Here is a 17,500-nt window from a genome sequence, read left to right as displayed (position 1 = left end):
CCTAGATCCATTTTGGTCTTGAAATTATATAATTATATAATAATGGAAACAGCAACCCTAGTTGCCATCTCTATATCTGGTTTACTTGTAAGTTTTACTGGGTACGCCTTATATACTGCTTTTGGGCAACCCTCTCAACAACTAAGAGATCCATTCGAAGAACATGGGGACTAGTTGAAGTAATGAGCCTACCAATATTGGTAGGCTCATTACTTCAATTGAGATAATGAAAAATCATTTCGTCTTTTTAGTTGGAACTTTAGGTGGTTCTCTAAAAAAGATAGCGAAAAAAATAATTCCTAAAGTAGAAACTAAGAGGAATGTATAAACCAATGCTTCCATGGATTTGATCGTGGTTTACAATTATAGCTTTCATACCTGTTTATGTGGGATCGTCTCTCGGATAAAGAAAAAGAAGGAACAAGAGTAAAAGAAAAGGTAGCAATTCAAATCAAGATTTATCCGGTTCCCTATGGCAAATTCCAATCACAAAAAGAAAATAAAGTCCAAAAGGAACAAAACAATGTTGTATCAGACTACTTGTCTTCTTGTAGTTGGATCTCCAAGTTTTTGGAATGTTCCAAATTCTACTTGAGCATCCAAATCTGGGTCGATACCAGCAAAAACATCTCTGAACAAGGTTCTAGCACCATGCCAAATATGTCCGAAAAAGAAGAGCAGAGCAAACGAAGCATGTCCAAAAGTAAACCAACCTCTCGGACTGCTACGAAAAACACCATCAGATTTCAAAGTAGCACGATCTAATTCAAAAATTTCACCCAATTGAGCACGTCTAGCATATTTTTTCACAGTAGCAGGATCACTATAACTAACTCCATTGAGTTCGCCACCATAGAACTCAACAGTTACACCTACTTGTTCGACACTATATTTCGATTCCGCCCTTCGAAAAGGAACATCGGCTCTAACAATTCCGTCTCCGTCTACCAAAACAACCGGAAATGTTTCAAAAAAAGTAGGCATACGACGTACAAAAAGTTCACGCCCCTCTTTATCTCTAAAGATAGGGTGTCCTAACCACCCAACAGCTATTCCATCCCCATTGTCCATTGAGCCCGCTCTAAACAATCCCCCTTTTGCCGGATTATTGCCAATGTAATCATAAAAGGCTAATTTTTCGGGAATTTTAGACCAAGCTTCTGATAAACTTTGATTTTCGGCTAGCCCAGCACCAACTCTTCGATATATTTCTTGCTGGAAGTATCCCTGATCCCATTGATAACGAGTGGGACCAAATAATTCAATCGGCGTAGTTGCTGAACCATACCACATAGTTCCAGCAACAACAAAAGCTGCAAAAAAGACAGCAGCGATACTACTGGAAAGGACGGTTTCAATATTTCCCATACGCAATCCTTTGTACAGACGTTGGGGTGGACGGACACTAAGATGGAAAAGGCCCGCTAATATGCCCAATGTCCCTGCTGCAATATGATGAGAGGCTATTCCCCCTGGAACAAAAGGATCAAAACCTTCCACACCCCATGCGGGATTTACGGATTGTACCCTTCCGGTTAGTCCATAAGGATCGGACACCCATATTCCAGGACCATACAATCCTGTTACATGAAATGCGCCAAAACCAAAACAAGCCACCCCTGAAAGAAATAAATGAATTCCAAAAATTTTAGGCAAATCCAAAGAAGGTTTTCCTGTACGTTCATCACAAAAGATTTCTAGATCCCAATATACCCAATGCCAGATAGCCGCCAAAAAGCACAAGCCGGAAAACACAATATGTGCCCCGGCCACACCTTCGTAACTCCAAATACCAGGATTCGTTATAGTCCCTCCTGTGATACTCCAACCACCCCATGAATTGGTTATTCCTAAACGAGTCATGAAGGGTATAACAAACATACCTTGTCTCCACATTGGGTCAAGAACAGGGTCAGAGGGATCAAAAACGGCTAATTCATATAGAGCCATCGAACCGGCCCAACCAGCAACCAGAGCTGTATGCATTATATGGACAGAAAGTAAACGGCCGGGATCATTTAATACGACGGTATGAACACGATACCAAGGCAAACCCATGAAAATACCTCTTATATCAACAAAAAATGGACACTATGTAACTTTATTGCACTGTAAAAAACTATACTATGGACCGTCTCTTTTTAGTGGATTATCTCGGGTAAAGGATTAATATTTGTTCTAGTTTTTTAGTAATAACGGAAGAATTCTATTCGTAGGAACAAAAGAAGCAGATCTATTCTATACCCGATAAGTAACAATACGCAATGGTGGAGAGGGGGGTTGACCGTATTTTATATGAGTGTTTATATCTTTATATCAGTGAATGCAGACATATTTGTTCAGCACTCAAAGAACCAGAAGAACCTATTCGTAAGAATTTTCCTTTAGTCACTCGGTCTTCCTTTTGTATTTAGGATTTTTTTTTACGAATTTATTCAATCTATATTCAATCTATAAATAAAATATGATAAAGACCAATCATTATTAAGACAATAAACCCATTGTTACGTTTCCGCATCAAAGCGAGATATACTACTTAATTCAATTCTTTTTTTATTTAATGCCTATTGGTGTTCCAAAAGTACCCTTTCGAAGTCCTGGAGAGGAAGATGCATCTTGGGTTGACGTATAGTGCGACTTGTCAGATATATTGGGTCATATGGGATTTCCCCGTTCTCTCCCCCGATCGAGATATCCTCTCTTTCACCCCAAAAAAGATTGATTGAATCGGCAAAAATTTGGAGCGTGAAGTATGTAATTAGATCTTTTTTTGGGGGGATATCCAGATTAATATTAGAAATTTACAATAATTTATGGTTTGCTTGGTTGGACCAATAAAATGAAGCATCCAGGCTCTGTTTAAAAAAAAAACCAAGTGGTAATATATCTACGATTACTACTTCTATCATATATTTGTATTTGCTGGAAAACATGAAATAAATTGAAGAAAAGAAATCGTAGCAAAAAGACGTGGTATTGGAGTATTTGTGCTATATGTGCAAATCCAAATCGGGTAGATCTTTACTCGGAGTAGAACAGAAACCTAAAAGAATTGAATTGAAGAAGCCCAATCAAAAACAAGAAAATTACATCGCGATTTGGATTCGATCTCGATGAAAACAATAGATCAATGAGAAGTTAGTTCAATAAGTGTTTAGTATTTTTTTGTAGAATTTTTATTTTTATAATTATTAATATAGAATAATATTAATATAAATTAATATAGATAAATGGGTCAAAAGTCGTCTTTCTTGAAAAATGTAAGAAAAAGACCTTTCGTTAGAAGTTCGAAAAAGTCTGCTATGAAAAAAGAAAGAGGGTTGAAATCTACACATTGATTCTTTTTCGCGATTTTTGGTGAACCGTATGCATCAAAAGGTGCATGTACGGCTCCTAAGGGATAAAATCTTATCCTAATCAACCGACTTTATCGAGAAAGACTACTCTTTTTAGGCCAAGGGATTGATAGTGCGATATCGAATCAACTTATTGGCCTTATGGTATATCTCAGTATAGAAGATGATACCAAAGATTTGTATTTGTTTATAAATTCTCCAGGCGGATGGATAATACCCGGAATAGCTATTTATGATACTATGCAATTTGTGCAACCAGATGTACAGACCGTATGCATGGGATTAGCCGCTTCAATGGGATCTTTTATTCTCGCAGGAGGAGAAATTACTAAACGTCTAGCATTCCCTCACGCTTGGCGCCAATGAGTCTTTTATTTGAGAAAAAAAAAGAAGACTATGCCTTCGCCATATGAATATTAAGCAATAATAGCATGGCACTTCGAATTCGATATGCGAAAATCTTTCAAAACCATGCGATTATGTATCGAAAGAGTGGTATGAGAAAATGGGTATTTCCGATTTTATCTGATCTATCAGGAGCCTATTTCAGCGTCACAAACTCTTTTGTTTTTACACCGGAAAGCTTTTAACAATCTTTATGTTATGAAAGAATAAGATTTTGTTACTTATATAACTATATAATATAACTATATAACATAACTATATAACATTTGATTTGAAAAAAAAAAAAAAGAAACTTTGGGATTGCTGAATAACAGACCAAATAATAAAGCAACGGAACCATCATAGTATTTTTTAACTATTCCAAAACAAAAAAAGGAAGGGTGGTTATTGGATCATTTACCGATCTAGGTCTGATAGACCCTCTCCATTTTTTTTTCTTTCTTCGATGGAAGGTAAAAACCAATTCCATAGTAGAGCCGTATGCAATACGCAAAAGATGCCTGTACGGTTGTTCAATCTTTGTTTTTTATTATTCTTTATCTCTCGCCTTATCGTACGAGATAGAGGAACCTTTTATTATGTTATATCGTCAGGGTAATGATCCATCAACCCGCAAGTTCTTTTTATGAGGCACAAACGGGAGAATTTATCCTGGAAGCGGAAGAACTACTGAAACTGCGCGAAACTATCACAAGGGTTTATGTACAAAGAACGGGCAAACCTTTATGGGTTGTATCCGAAGACATGGAAAGGGATGTTTTTATGTCAGCAGCAGAAGCCCAAGCTCATGGAATTGTTGATCTTGTAGCGGTTGAATAAAAAATTAGCAGGGATTCCGCGCAAATACACAATTTGAGATTTTTTCTTCTTACCGCTTGCCGGATTTAATATAATATCTCTATTAATTAATCTATTCTATTAATAATTAATTAATCTATAATCTATTAATCTAGAATATAAGTAATTCATAATCATCGGGTTAGGATTGATCTAAACCAGCTCATTATATATATGATTCAACATGCCAACTATTAAACAACTTATTAGAAACACAAGACAGCCAATCCGAAATGTCACGAAATCCCCCGCCCTTCGGGGATGCCCTCAGCGCCGAGGAACATGTACTAGGGTGTATGTGCGACTCGTTCCGATCATGGACTAAGACAAAACAGAGGAAACAAATTATTCCGGTATCAGTGATCGGTTAGGATCGAATGGAAAAACTCCATTCACTATCTTAAACTTAAAAAAAAAGAATCTATTAATAATAAATAATTAATAATAATATATATCCTTTGTATTGTGTATCAAATTTATGGTTTCCGTTGGTGCAAATCCAATCACCTCAATTTGCAATTTCAGATGAGAAAGACTTCCCCATTGGTAGCAAATGCTTATCCATTAAGCAGGGGAGATTCTATTTCAAAATTAAAAAGCCGAAAGATTATGCCCTTATTCTTGCAAGAACGGACTAAGAGGGTCAGCTCCCCAGCTAATCTTCATACTTAAATACCGTTACTGTATAGTTAGATCTCGTTGTGAAAGACTTTTTACTAGTTATTTCATGGGTAGAGCCAAAGAGTGTGAACTGTACAAGTTAACAATAGCATTGATTAAAGGAGAGAAGGGGCTCCGGTGTATAGAGAGGACCTCGCCGTTTAAGAAGTAACCATAGAAACGATGGAATCCACTATTTCTTTATCCATTTCTATTTAATTGAATATGCTTTTTTGATACCTAGTATCAAAAAATTTCTTATTTCGAGGTTAAATGCTTAGAAATAAAAAGAAAAAATCGTGGTTGGGAAGGTTATAGTAGCAAAAGCCATTGGAATCTTTTATTTTATACATTGGAAAAATCCGTTTTTATTATTAATACACTAGTAAAGGGAAAAGAATAACTGAAAGAAAAGAAATCAAATAGTTATTCATCAAAGTTTGATTTATTCAATGACCAGAATTAAACGAGGATATATAGCTCGGAAACGTAGGACAAAAATTCGTTTATTTACATCAAGTTTTCGAGGGGCTCATTCAAGACTTACTCGAACTATTACTCAACAGAAAATAAAAGCTTTGGTTTCGGCTCATCGGGATAGAGATAGGAAAAAAAGAGATTTTCGTCGTTTGTGGATCAGTCGAATAAATGCAGTAATTCGCGAGAATCAAGAAAAGGTATACTATAGTTATAGTAGATTAATGTATAATCTGTACAAGAGGCAGTTGCTTCTTAATCGTAAAATACTTTCACAAATAGCTATATTAAATAAGAATTGTCTTTATATGATTTCCAATGAGATCATAAAATAAAAATTCCCCGGAGACAGAACTCCGGGAAGGTAGGGTAGAGATTTGTATGATAAAATAGAATCATATGATAAAGTCGTCAAAATGAGCAACCACGTTCAATAAAAAAAGATTTATTCTTCTTCACCGATTCCCTTTTTTCTTACATACAACACGATAATCAAAATTGGATTGTCGTAGTTTTCGAACAAAACAAAACATCAATCCACATTTGATTTGAGTTTCGATTGGAATTTGAATTCAATTGAAGAGTAATCCTATTTTTTTTTTTTTGTTTTAAGACCTGTAGTTCTAGCGGCCGACTCGCTTTTTTCAAATTGTTTTTCATTATTAAGAAAAGGTAACAAAGATAAAATACGCGCTTGTTTTATAGCAATCGTAATTAATCGTTGTTGTTTTAAGGTCAATCTATTCACCCGTCTAGATAATATTTTTCCCTGTTCACTAATAAATCGACTAATTAAACTCATGTTTTTATAATCAATTCGATCCCCCGATTGGATCGGGGGCAAACGTCTACGAAAAGATCGCTTGGATTTAAGAAAGAGTCGCTTAGATTTATCCATAGTTTGTTTATTCCTTATCCCGAAAATCCTATTTCTTACAAAATAGGATTTGCTTTGTTTCTATTTTTTTATTCTTATATTTTTAAATTTTGAATTTAGAATTTAATAATGTTTTTAAATATATTTAAATATATATATATAAAATAATAAATATATTAAATAAATATATATAATCTATAAATAGATGTTCTATTAAATAATAAATATATGTTATATTAAATATATGTTATATATACAATTTCGAATTCTATGTTATATATATACAATCTCTTCTAGAATTTAGAACAAAAAAATATATAATTTTTCATGTTCCTTCGAGGGGTGATACACAAGTGATCAATTTTATCTATTTCTTTATCTCCCCGTGAATCGTATGTTTGCAACAACAGGGACAGAATTTTCTCAACTCCAATCGACTAGGCGTATTGTGTCGATTCTTTTGAGTAATATATCTGGAAATACCCGTTGATTTCTTATTAACATTGTTTCGAACACAACTGGTACATTCCAAAATAACCCCTATTCGGATATCTTTACCTTTGGCCATGAACCTCCTTTGTGTTTTTGATTCACTTAACTCTTCTATTTTACGATTCGAAGCGAAAAGGAACGAAAAATAAAATAATAGAAGTTGCTAACTCGAAATCCAATTATGAAGGATCTCGTTCCAATCAATAATCAATATAGTCAATATAGTATAAGTATAGTAATTATAAGTATAGTAATAATTAAGTAATACAATGATTTCTAACTATATTTAGAATCACAGCACAGTACAGTATTTCTATTTTCATTTAAGTATCCTGTATGATATTCTTGCCCCGCCTTACCCATTCCATTTCTATTTCTGGTCTCACCCTATTATTTAATATTTAATAGAGTAATAGAAATGGAATTGATTATTAATTGAATTTTTGAATTTCTTATTAATTAAATTCAATTCAAGCCTGGACCAAATTCCGAGTTTCACTGAGGCCGAATCCAACTTTATTCTTTCTCTTTTCTAACTTCTAAAAAAAAAAAAAGAAAAAAGAGGGAGAAGGGGGGATTAATCACAGATATTTGATTGTATCTCTAATCTTCTTCACCCCTTCCCGTGTCAATAACTAGAATGAAAAAAAGGGGAATATCAATGCATCCGGGAATAAACGATTGATCTCTATCAAGAGACCTGCTAAAGCACCGAACCATAGAGTACTTACCACTGGTGCCACGGAGAGATATGTTTTTAGATCTCGCATTTAAAATCCTCCTTCTTTATTCTTAATTCTTATTCTTTATTGTAATTTGTAATACATAATTACATCTATGATCGGATGGTTATTTAATTAATAACGACTTGTATTTGTACACAAAATTCTTAATTCAAATTGAAATGTATAACGATTCATTAGATATTCTTTTTGTTAACAAAAAAAAGAGGTCCATTTCTTCTCTGCCCGAGCATTCCCTAAAAATATTCATTTTTTTGTTAGGCGTATTTCAGATGTATATAAGTCTTTTTTTTTTATTATTATAATATATGTTATACGATATGAAACTAAAAAGAAAAAAATGGCAGGATAATTTATATATATCAACCGAGAAAATCAAGATATGGAAAACAAGACAAAGATTCTTTACAATGGCACTGTAAACGAATTGAAAGGGATGTAGCGCAGCTTGGTAGCGCGTTTGTTTTGGGTACAAAATGTCACGGGTTCAAATCCTGTCATCCCTATCCCTAACTATTACTTATCTTATGAGCAGTAACAAGGGATCAATTGAGACCGATTAAAAAAGTAGACATACATATACATACTCAATAGAAATAGATGGATATTCTATCAATATATATGATGAGAGTTCTATATATATATAGATTATGATAGTATATGCATGCAAGATGAATTGGGGTCACATAAAATTCTTTTATGAAAATAAAGCGCTCTTAGTTCAGTTCGGTAGAACGCGGGTCTCCAAAACCCGATGTCGTAGGTTCAAATCCTACAGAGCGTGATTCCATTCTTGTTAGATCGAGAATGACACTGAAATAATGGAACAGCAGTTTAAAGTCTTAATTTTACCTCCTGTGGATTAGGATTAAAACAAAGAAAATAGGAGGTCAATAAAAAAAAATGTTAATTAATCAAAGGTCCAACTGATCACCACGTCGGTATTGTAAATATGCAGTTACGAATAATCCAGCCAAAGTAATAGGAATTAGACCTAACACGATTCCAAATAGAAAAACTTCAATCATTTTTATTTGTTTGAAAGGAGAAAGGAAAGGGGGAGGTAATATATATCCTTAAATATTAATCTGTATTGCCCTGCCCATGAATCTCAATGACCAAGAATTGGAAATTGACACGGTAAGGAACTATAGAATATATTGAATATCCCAGAAAGATTGATTTTTATGAATTGTTCATTCAATTAATTTCATAATCTCAAATCAAATAAGTCGTATCTTGCTCAGACCGATAAATAGAGATGAAGTTATAGTTAAAGCTGCTAGTAGAAAACCGAAATAACTAGTTATAGTGGGCATGAAGAGGCTAAATGAAATATGTTCTTTTTATACATATGTTTAAAAAGCACTTCCCTAAGTTTCCATTAGAAAGATAGGAAGATAAACAAACACTTGAAAAATCCAATTGAAAGTTTTTGATTCATCAATCAATCATTATAGACGAACAAAAATATAGTGACATAGGTAAGAAATCCATTCATCATCTGTGACATCTACACGTCCTGTGATTCCAAATCAACAGATTCATTGAACAACTCTTGAGTTGAGTAAACTAATATAATAAAAAAATTATATAAAATTCTATTTATATTAATATTATAAGAATAAGAACTTTGTTGTGTAATTTCATTCAATTCAAAAAGGGAAAACTCTCTTTTTCTTTGAATTAATATAGAATCAAATCGGAAAAATATCTATTTTGATCCTTTTTTTTATTTTTTATTTATTAATTTGGATTGTATCTAATCCATTTTTTTTAGACCAAAAGAACAGTGACCTTCTAATGCCCGTTACTTGACTTTTTTACAATGATTTTAATTCATTGGATTTTGTAGTAGGTTCCATTTTCATAATATCTCCAACGAGAAGAAAAAAGGTATCAAATCGCTCGAAACTAGGGTTCTACATTTTTTTCTCTTCTCTTTCCTTATTTTAATATAAAATAAAGCTCTATCCTTGTAATTGTAATTAAGTAATTAAGGCAAGAAGGAGCCTTTTGAGTGTAATACAAGAACAACAATGCGCGTGCCGCGAATATTGATCTTCTTAAAAAAAAAATGGAATTATTTGTTATTTTTCTGTCATTAAATACTATCTATTACTGCTATTATTGTTACTTTTTATTGGACAACTAACCCATTTTTTTTTAATAAAAAAAAAGAGGGGGTTCCAACAAAAAACATCTTCTACAACCACAAAAAGTATATTTCTAGATTTCGCATCTAATTGAATTGTAGAAATATGATAATCTCCTCCATGAATTTTTAGAAAAAAATCCGTCAGATTCACATTTTATTTGATCCTCAGTTTCTAGTCCGAAGCTAATAATGTAGAAAACCCTCATCTTATACTATAAAAAATGGAGGAATTTTCTATTGAGTACATCGCGACAAGCAACAAAAAAAGAAGAAAAAAAATTATCTAATACTTGATATCTCGCTACTGATTGTGAAATTGCGTTGCTGTGTCAGAAGAAGGATAGCTATACTGATTCGGTATACTCTAAAGACACCCTTGGTACAATATTGACGATCTAACAAAGATGGAATTTCAGTAAATTTCTACTTACTGATCTCATCTTTTATGGAATCGATCCCCCTTTGACTGTACAAGAATATGTGGAGCTCGACATGTCTGGAAGCACAGGAGAACGTTCTTTTGCTGATATTATTACCAGTATTCGATACTGGGTTATTCATAGCATTACTATACCCTCCCTATTCATTGCGGGTTGGTTATTTGTCAGCACGGGTTTAGCTTACGATGTATTTGGAAGCCCTCGTCCCAACGAGTATTTTACAGAGAGCCGACAAGGAATTCCATTAATAACTGGCCGTTTTGATCCTTTGGAACAACTCGATGAATTTAGTAGATCTTTTTAGGAGGCCCCAATGACCATAGATAGAACCTATCCTATTTTTACAGTACGATGGTTGGCTGTTCACGGACTAGCGGTACCCACCGTTTCTTTTTTGGGGTCAATATCAGCAATGCAGTTCATCCAACGATAAACCTAATCCGAATTATAGAGCTATGACACAATCAAACCCAAACGAACAAAATGTTGAATTGAATCGTACCAGTCTCTACTGGGGGTTATTACTCATTTTTGTACTTGCTGTTTTATTTTCCAATTATTTCTTCAATTAAGGGAATAGTAAATATATATTAGGAATTCTCTTATCCCATTCGGAAGGATATAATTTCATAATTATCTATGACTGTTTATGTCTCTAGCATGACTACTTGATGAAATGTGGAGGAAAGTGGGATAAATGGCTGATACTACTGGAAGGATTCCTCTTTGGATAATAGGTACTGTAACTGGTATTCCTGTGATCGGTTTAATTGGTATTTTCTTTTATGGTTCATATTCCGGATTGGGTTCATCCCTGTAGTAATCGGCTGAACTGAATTTTTGAAATGAAAGCGTAAGAACTCAACAGGACCCCCTCTTTCTTTGCTTTGCCGAGAGGGGGTCCTGTTGAGTTCTTAATAATCATAAGATTTTTTATTCGTATAAATGACAAAATAGAAAACTTTTTCCGATGTTTCAAAAAACTCCATTTCATTTTTTTTCTGATGATATTTTTGAAAAATAAATTTCATTAATTGATTCAAAACATCTCTTCCTCGCTGTCAATACTTTCAAAGTTAAAATAAAGAAAACGAAAGGAAAACAAAGAAGGAATCACTTGATTTCCGCGGCACAAACACAAAACAAATAAAAATAAATAAATATAAAAATAAATAAAAAATAGAAAATGTAATAAATATATTGTATTGTAATAAATTGTAAATAAATTGTAATAGTAATATATTAATTCTATTGAAAATTTAGAATTCTTAATTATATTTATAAATTCTATTTATAATAGAATAGAATTTTATTATATTTTATAATTTTATTATATTTCTATTTTTTTTTCTATATATTTTGATCACATATCATGCGAAGCGAACCCTTTCTATGCTAAAAGAATCTTATTTGAAATTGGAGTATATAATATTTTTCGAAGAAATCCTATTTTATTTGTTCAATAAAATTCCCTCTCTTTTTTGTTTGTCGACTACTCTACTACTTCTTATATGTTATATGCTTATATGTTATATGCAATAAATAAAAAAGATATTATATGTCATAAAGGTTCTAATAAAAACTCGGAAAAAATAGAAAAAAAAATAGAAACTAAGAATAAGGAATAGGATTCTTTGACGAAAGAGATCAATAGGCATTATTATATTAATATTTGGGAGAATATTTCGACACAAACAAGAAGGAACGGTTCTAGGAAGACAAATAATCCCTCCTAGAATCCCGTTTTTCCAATTTCTATTTATACTGTGCTTAATATTCTCCGCCTATTTATCTTAAGTATCGAGTTGAATTTTCTTATAGTCAAATAGAAAAACAAAAACTATTAAAACTATTAATTGAATATATTTATATTCTATGACATTGAAGTCCGAAAACGGTGACATAATTATAGTGCTCCAATTTCTTGGGGGTGAAAAAAAAAAGAAACAAAAAATAGGTAAATAGTCTTCTTCACAATATACATACTATGACTGACTAGTACTGCGGTGAATTCTCTAAATATGGTAGAAAAAGAATAGAAACAAGCAAGGGGCTTTTCATAATCTTTTGATTATACAGAATTACATAATTATCAACAAAAAGATTTCGTTATTTTTACGAACTTAATATGTTGATAAATCCGCGGACCTAGAAATTCATTTCAGATAATTGAACCTTCTCAAACTGTTTCTTTTTAAGAACCAAAAAGATTTGTGCCAAAATAACAGATGCCACGAAGAACAAGAGACCTTGGACACGTAACGGATCTTGAAGTACTATTTCCGCATCCCCCTGACCAAATCCACCCACATTGGGATTACTCGTTAATGGTTGATCAAGTTTGATAGATTCACCCTCTGAAACAAGAAGTTCTGGTCCTGGAGGTATAATATCAATCACTTCGCGGCCATCCGATGCATCTACTATAGTTATTTCATATCCCCCCTTTTCTTTTCGTATGATTTTGTTTACTATACCTGCTGCTGTAGCATTATAAACATTATTATTACTCTTGCTCCCGTCGGGATAAATCTGCCCCCTTCCCCTGTTCCCGCCTACGTATATTGGATATTTTAAGAAGTGAACATCCTTCTTAGTAGCGGGATCGGGGGAAAGAATAGGAAAGGTGATTTCATTATATTTCTGACCAGGAACAGGGCCTACCACAAGAATACTTTTTTTAGTGGGACGATAGCTTTGAAAAGACAGATTACCTATCTTTTCTTTTATCTCAGGCGAAATACGATCAGGGGGAGCCAATTCAAACCCCTCCGGTAAAATAAGAACAGCCCCGACATTCAAAGCCCCCTTTTTACCATTAGCAAGAACTTGTTTCACTTGCATATCATAAGGAATTCGAACAACTGCTTCAAATACAGTATCAGGAAGTACCGCTTGTGGAACTTCGATATCCACGGGCTTATTAGCTAAATGGCAATTGGCACATACAATACGGCCAGTTGCTTCTCGCGGATTTTCATAACCCTGCTGCGCAAAAATGGGATATGCATTTGAAATAGGTGCTCGAGTTATTATATATATCATGAGCGATACGGAAATTGATCGAGTAATCTCTTCCTTTATCCAAGAACAGTAATTTCTAGTTTGCATGGTCCAATCATTGATCCTGAAAAGTTCTACAATAAAATTAGGTTGGTCACTGGTACAGTTCCCTATCCATGATTCTGCTATGTACTGAAAGAATTTTACTGGAATATAGGAGGAATCCCCTGGATGAGTAGAAAGAAAAAGAAAAGAATAAGTCAATTTTTGAATGGTTAGCTTTTGTACAAAATAACAAACTTTATAATTGGATCAGTGGATCCTTTTTTCAGTCATTCATTGAATGATAAATCACTACAAGTGACGGAGATACACGATTTAAATAACGGAAAATCCAATATTTCAAAATTGTATCTAGAATGACTGGAAAAGTGGAAACAAGACCGGATATAATTTGATCATTATGAGCAAATCCAAAATCTTTATAGACAGAACCAATCATTAGTTCCCAACCATGGGTCGAATGGAATCCTATACATAAATCAGTTAATAAAAGAATAGAAAAAGCTTTTATTGTGTCGCTTAAGTTATATAGGAATTCTTGAACCCAAGAGTTAAGAATAATAAGTTCTTGATTACCTAGAATAGAATAACCACTTAAAATAACGAAACAGATTATATTTGTCGAGAAGTGCAAAATCGTATTCATACGATCTTCGTTGTACGTCTTGATCAATTGGATCGTTTCTTTGTAGATTCCGATACGAAGGTTTTGTAGACGTGTTTCCGGGTATTCCTTTATCATTTCATCCAAGAGTAACAGTTCCTCTAATTCTATGAATTTTTTTAGAATACTCTTTTCTTGAATATCATTCAAGAAAATTTCGGATTGCCTAGTATTTGACCAATTAGTAACCCAAGATTCCATATTTTTCTTAAATGAGAAAGAGATCCACCAGGGCAAAAAGACTATAGATGTAAGATATAGAAGGGGAATGAATGCTTTCTTTTTTGCCATTTTTCGTCTTTAATGAAGTCAGCTTCACCTCATTCGTCAACTCTATATGATAAGAATATTTCTATCAAGCATAAGTTCTATTACAAGTCATAGAGCCTATAAATCTATTCTCACGTTTTTTTTTTATTTGCAATTCGGGAGTTAGTTCTTGAATTTAGAAAGAATACACAAATAGAATAAGAAAAAGAAAGAGTCTGCTTCCAATTCGAATGAAGAAAAAAATATTGTTTCCAAAGATATCAATTGCTAAAATTCGAAGCAATTGCCCCTTTCGATGAATGCATGAAAGAGGACTTCAAGTAATGAATATTAGTTGGATTTCGAAACGAAAAAACACCCTTTCTTTCTATCAAACAAAATTAAAAATATCAAATATTTCCAAAAAAAAATTCAAGAATTTTTTCCGTTTTTTTTTTTTTTTTAAGAAAGCATTCATTTTTCAGTTCATTTTTTTTTTTTCAAAATACTTCAATTGGTACACGCAAGAAATAGGCCAATTCCGCCGCTTTTTGTTCAATTTCTCGTGGAGTCAAATTCTCATCAGTACGAGTCAAGGGAATGACCCCCTGTCCTCTGATTTCCATATAAAGGACACGACGAGTATAAATACCCTCTTTAACTTCTATTCTGATGGACTGAATGTCTTTCATAAGGAATCGGAGAAAGATACGACGATTTTTTCCAGGAAATCCCCAACGAAAAATACACACTATTCCCTCTTTTCTATCGAATCGATCATAACCACTACCTACATTCCACGAAATTGTACACCACAAATAAGAGCTAATAAAGAGACCAGCGATTCCATAGAAAGACATCACGATCCCTTGCGGAAAAAAAAGAATTTGCTGAGACGGAAATAAAGATAGCAAATTTCTACCAAGATAACTCGAAGTTCCAACCAATAAGAACCCTAATGAACCTAAAAAAAGGATAACGGCCCAGCAGAAATTACTTGTTTTTCGAGACCCCGTTATAAGTTCTATCCATATACGTTCTGATCGCCAACCCATATTAGATCCAGTTGTATTTTTTTTTTGGAATTGGGAAAATAACCCAACCAAATGAATTTGATTTTACTTTTCCTTGTTTGCGAAGTAACTCTCATCAACTAGCACTATTTTTATGTAAACCTTTCGGAGTAATTCATCGAATTGCTTCTAGATCTAAAAAAAATAGATGAGATTTGTCCCTACTGCTGCCCGTATCTAAAAAATCTTGTTTTTTTGAACATGGAGAAATAAAGAAGCCATTGCAATTGCCGGAAATACTAGGCCCACTAAAGGCACAAAAATAGAGGGTAAGTTGCTGAGAGTTGTCATAGAATGGGTACCTCGATTTAATATTTGTACCTGTTATTTTTTTAGTTTTTTTGTTATTGTTCTATTAAGATTTTTACCTGTTATTTTTCTATTTTGATATTGTTATAAAGAGATTTTATAATCACTAGAATTCATATATACTTATACCAAGTAGATTTTCATATAGAAATCTATATAGAATAGAATTCTATATAGAATTATACTAAGTATATCTAAATGAGTATGAGTATATATAATAAATAAGAATCTAATTAAGTAGAAAAAAAAAATGGAATCAAAAGAATATTAATTCAAATTAATATTCTAATTCAAATTAATACAAATTAATTTATTTAATTTATTAATATAAATAATATTAATTAAAATAGTATTAATATAAATTAATATTTTCATTTTAGAATCCATTTTAGAATAGTATAATTATATTCTAAGTAGATTCTAATTTTTATTATATTTTGATTCTATTCTATTTATATTCTAATTAGAATATTTATATTCTAATTAGAATATAGTATAATAGAAATAAATAATAATATAATAATAAATAATTAATTAGAATTAATAATTATTATTTATTTATTAATTAATAAAAATAAAGAAAATAAAAAAATTGAATAATTTAAAGCTCTACTTGATTTAATTTGGAGTCAAAGGAAAGAAAGCATGGAGCTGAAATAACTCACTAAGAACGCCCTTTAAAGGATTACGCGGTACGATTGAATCAAATAAGCCCTTATGGAATAAATATTCAGCCGCTTGTGAACCTTCAGGTACTGTTTTATTCAATGTTTGCTCAATTACTCTTTTACCCGCAAATGCAATGTAAGCATTGGGTTCCGCAATAATGATATCCCCCAACATACCAAAACTAGCCGTCACCCCACCTGTAGTAGGAGATGTAAGGATCGAGACATAGAATAACTTTTTATTTGCTTGATAATCATATAAAGCAGAAGATATTTTAGCCATTTGCATCAAGCTCAAACTTCCTTCTTGCATACGTGCTCCTCCAGAAGCACATACTAGAATAAGAGGTAAAAATTGATTGGCAGCATATTCGATCAAACGGGTGATTTTCTCACCTACTACGGATCCCATACTACCCCCCATAAACTGAAAATCCATAACCCCAATTGCTACGGGAATACCATTTAGTTGACCTGTGCCTGTTTGAACAGCATCAGTTAATCCTGTCTTTCTTTGATAAGAATAAATACGATCTTTATAAGGTTCCTCTTCTGAATGAAATTCAATGGGATCCCCCGAAACCATGTCTTCATCCATCGGATTCCAAGTACCTCGATCAATCAAAAGTTCGATTCTATCTGAACTGCTCATTTGCAAATGATATCCACAGTGTTCACAAATATTCATTTTTGATTTCAAAACTTTCTTATAATTTAATCCATAACAATTTTCACATTGAATCCACAAATGTCTGTATTTTTTAGTTTCCTCTAGATCATTAGAACTTTCTCTTCTAGTTAAATCACTATCACTCGTAGCATTCGTGCGAGTTATTATACTGGAATTCCCTCTTTCACTAAGATTTCTGCCTTTACCACAAATGTAACTATAAATGTAACTGTCATTGTATTTGTCACTATCACCTAAAATGTAACCATCAATACAGATTTGAGAACGAAGATAACTGTCAATGCAATTATTAATGTGATTATTCCAACTATATTTAGTATCATACATGTAATGAT

The 17,500-nt window shown here is 32.8% G+C and overlaps 20 protein-coding genes and 3 non-coding genes across 24 annotated transcripts in view, besides 1 other annotated feature. All coding sequences in view use genetic code 11, as the record gives it.

The window, feature by feature from the left end:
* Positions 1–17,500: part of a sequence feature (LSC) that runs on past both edges of the window.
* On the top strand, positions 43–174 carry psbN (photosystem II protein N). The gene has a single exon. The coding sequence runs from the start codon at positions 43–45 to the stop codon at positions 172–174; it is 132 nt and encodes a 43-aa protein (YP_009870990.1).
* Positions 235–351, bottom strand: psbT (photosystem II protein T). Its single transcript has one exon. The coding sequence runs from the start codon at positions 349–351 to the stop codon at positions 235–237; it is 117 nt and encodes a 38-aa protein (YP_009870989.1).
* psbB (photosystem II CP47 chlorophyll apoprotein) lies at positions 532–2,058 on the bottom strand. Its single transcript has one exon. It carries the CDS (start codon positions 2,056–2,058, stop codon positions 532–534), a length of 1,527 nt encoding a protein of 508 aa, YP_009870988.1.
* clpP (Clp protease proteolytic subunit) lies at positions 2,561–4,580 on the top strand. Its single transcript has 3 exons — positions 2,561–2,629; positions 3,420–3,710; positions 4,353–4,580. The coding sequence occupies exons 1-3, from the start codon at positions 2,561–2,563 to the stop codon at positions 4,578–4,580; spliced, it is 588 nt and encodes a 195-aa protein (YP_009870987.1).
* rps12 (ribosomal protein S12) lies at positions 4,783–4,896 on the top strand (one part of a trans-spliced gene, as the record gives it; the record has 2 gene entries for this part). Coding sequences YP_009870986.1 and YP_009870941.1 both cover positions 4,783–4,896 — 114 coding nt within the window.
* Positions 5,711–6,070, top strand: rpl20 (ribosomal protein L20). Its single transcript has one exon. The coding sequence runs from the start codon at positions 5,711–5,713 to the stop codon at positions 6,068–6,070; it is 360 nt and encodes a 119-aa protein (YP_009870985.1).
* Positions 6,325–6,633, bottom strand: rps18 (ribosomal protein S18). The gene has a single exon. It carries the CDS (start codon positions 6,631–6,633, stop codon positions 6,325–6,327), a length of 309 nt encoding a protein of 102 aa, YP_009870984.1.
* rpl33 (ribosomal protein L33) lies at positions 6,980–7,180 on the bottom strand. The gene has a single exon. It carries the CDS (start codon positions 7,178–7,180, stop codon positions 6,980–6,982), a length of 201 nt encoding a protein of 66 aa, YP_009870983.1.
* Positions 7,740–7,874, bottom strand: psaJ (photosystem I subunit IX). The gene has a single exon. It carries the CDS (start codon positions 7,872–7,874, stop codon positions 7,740–7,742), a length of 135 nt encoding a protein of 44 aa, YP_009870982.1.
* trnP-UGG lies at positions 8,280–8,353 on the top strand. Its single transcript has one exon. It is a non-coding gene; the product is annotated as a tRNA-Pro (tRNA).
* Positions 8,281–8,351, top strand: trnP-GGG. Its single transcript has one exon. It is a non-coding gene; the product is annotated as a tRNA-Pro (tRNA).
* trnW-CCA lies at positions 8,558–8,631 on the top strand. The gene has a single exon. It is a non-coding gene; the product is annotated as a tRNA-Trp (tRNA).
* Positions 8,762–8,875, bottom strand: petG (cytochrome b6f complex subunit V). Its single transcript has one exon. It carries the CDS (start codon positions 8,873–8,875, stop codon positions 8,762–8,764), a length of 114 nt encoding a protein of 37 aa, YP_009870981.1.
* On the bottom strand, positions 9,071–9,166 carry petL (cytochrome b6f complex subunit VI). Its single transcript has one exon. It carries the CDS (start codon positions 9,164–9,166, stop codon positions 9,071–9,073), a length of 96 nt encoding a protein of 31 aa, YP_009870980.1.
* Positions 10,498–10,749, top strand: psbE (photosystem II cytochrome b559 alpha subunit). The gene has a single exon. It carries the CDS (start codon positions 10,498–10,500, stop codon positions 10,747–10,749), a length of 252 nt encoding a protein of 83 aa, YP_009870979.1.
* On the top strand, positions 10,759–10,878 carry psbF (photosystem II cytochrome b559 beta subunit). The gene has a single exon. It carries the CDS (start codon positions 10,759–10,761, stop codon positions 10,876–10,878), a length of 120 nt encoding a protein of 39 aa, YP_009870978.1.
* Positions 10,901–11,017, top strand: psbL (photosystem II protein L). The gene has a single exon. It carries the CDS (start codon positions 10,901–10,903, stop codon positions 11,015–11,017), a length of 117 nt encoding a protein of 38 aa, YP_009870977.1.
* On the top strand, positions 11,143–11,265 carry psbJ (photosystem II protein J). Its single transcript has one exon. The coding sequence runs from the start codon at positions 11,143–11,145 to the stop codon at positions 11,263–11,265; it is 123 nt and encodes a 40-aa protein (YP_009870976.1).
* Positions 12,594–13,556, bottom strand: petA (cytochromef). Its single transcript has one exon. The coding sequence runs from the start codon at positions 13,554–13,556 to the stop codon at positions 12,594–12,596; it is 963 nt and encodes a 320-aa protein (YP_009870975.1).
* On the bottom strand, positions 13,777–14,466 carry cemA (chloroplast envelope membrane protein). The gene has a single exon. It carries the CDS (start codon positions 14,464–14,466, stop codon positions 13,777–13,779), a length of 690 nt encoding a protein of 229 aa, YP_009870974.1.
* On the bottom strand, positions 14,925–15,479 carry ycf4 (photosystem I assembly proteinYcf4). Its single transcript has one exon. It carries the CDS (start codon positions 15,477–15,479, stop codon positions 14,925–14,927), a length of 555 nt encoding a protein of 184 aa, YP_009870973.1.
* psaI (photosystem I subunit VIII) lies at positions 15,675–15,788 on the bottom strand. Its single transcript has one exon. The coding sequence runs from the start codon at positions 15,786–15,788 to the stop codon at positions 15,675–15,677; it is 114 nt and encodes a 37-aa protein (YP_009870972.1).
* Positions 16,425–17,500, bottom strand: part of accD (acetyl-CoA carboxylase carboxyltransferase beta subunit) — a 1,491-nt gene continuing 415 nt past the window's right edge. The window contains exon 1 of the mRNA in view: positions 16,425–17,500. This exon is cut by the window's right edge and continues 415 nt beyond it. Coding sequence (YP_009870971.1) covers positions 16,425–17,500 — 1,076 coding nt within the window.

The sequence above is a fragment of the chloroplast genome of Prosopis cineraria, assembly GCF_029017545.1.
Source record: "Prosopis cineraria chloroplast, complete genome".
Lineage (NCBI taxonomy): Eukaryota > Viridiplantae > Streptophyta > Magnoliopsida > Fabales > Fabaceae > Prosopis > Prosopis cineraria.
The sequence above is the reverse complement of the archived record's forward strand: the minus strand, read 5'-3'. Positions and strand labels throughout refer to the sequence as shown.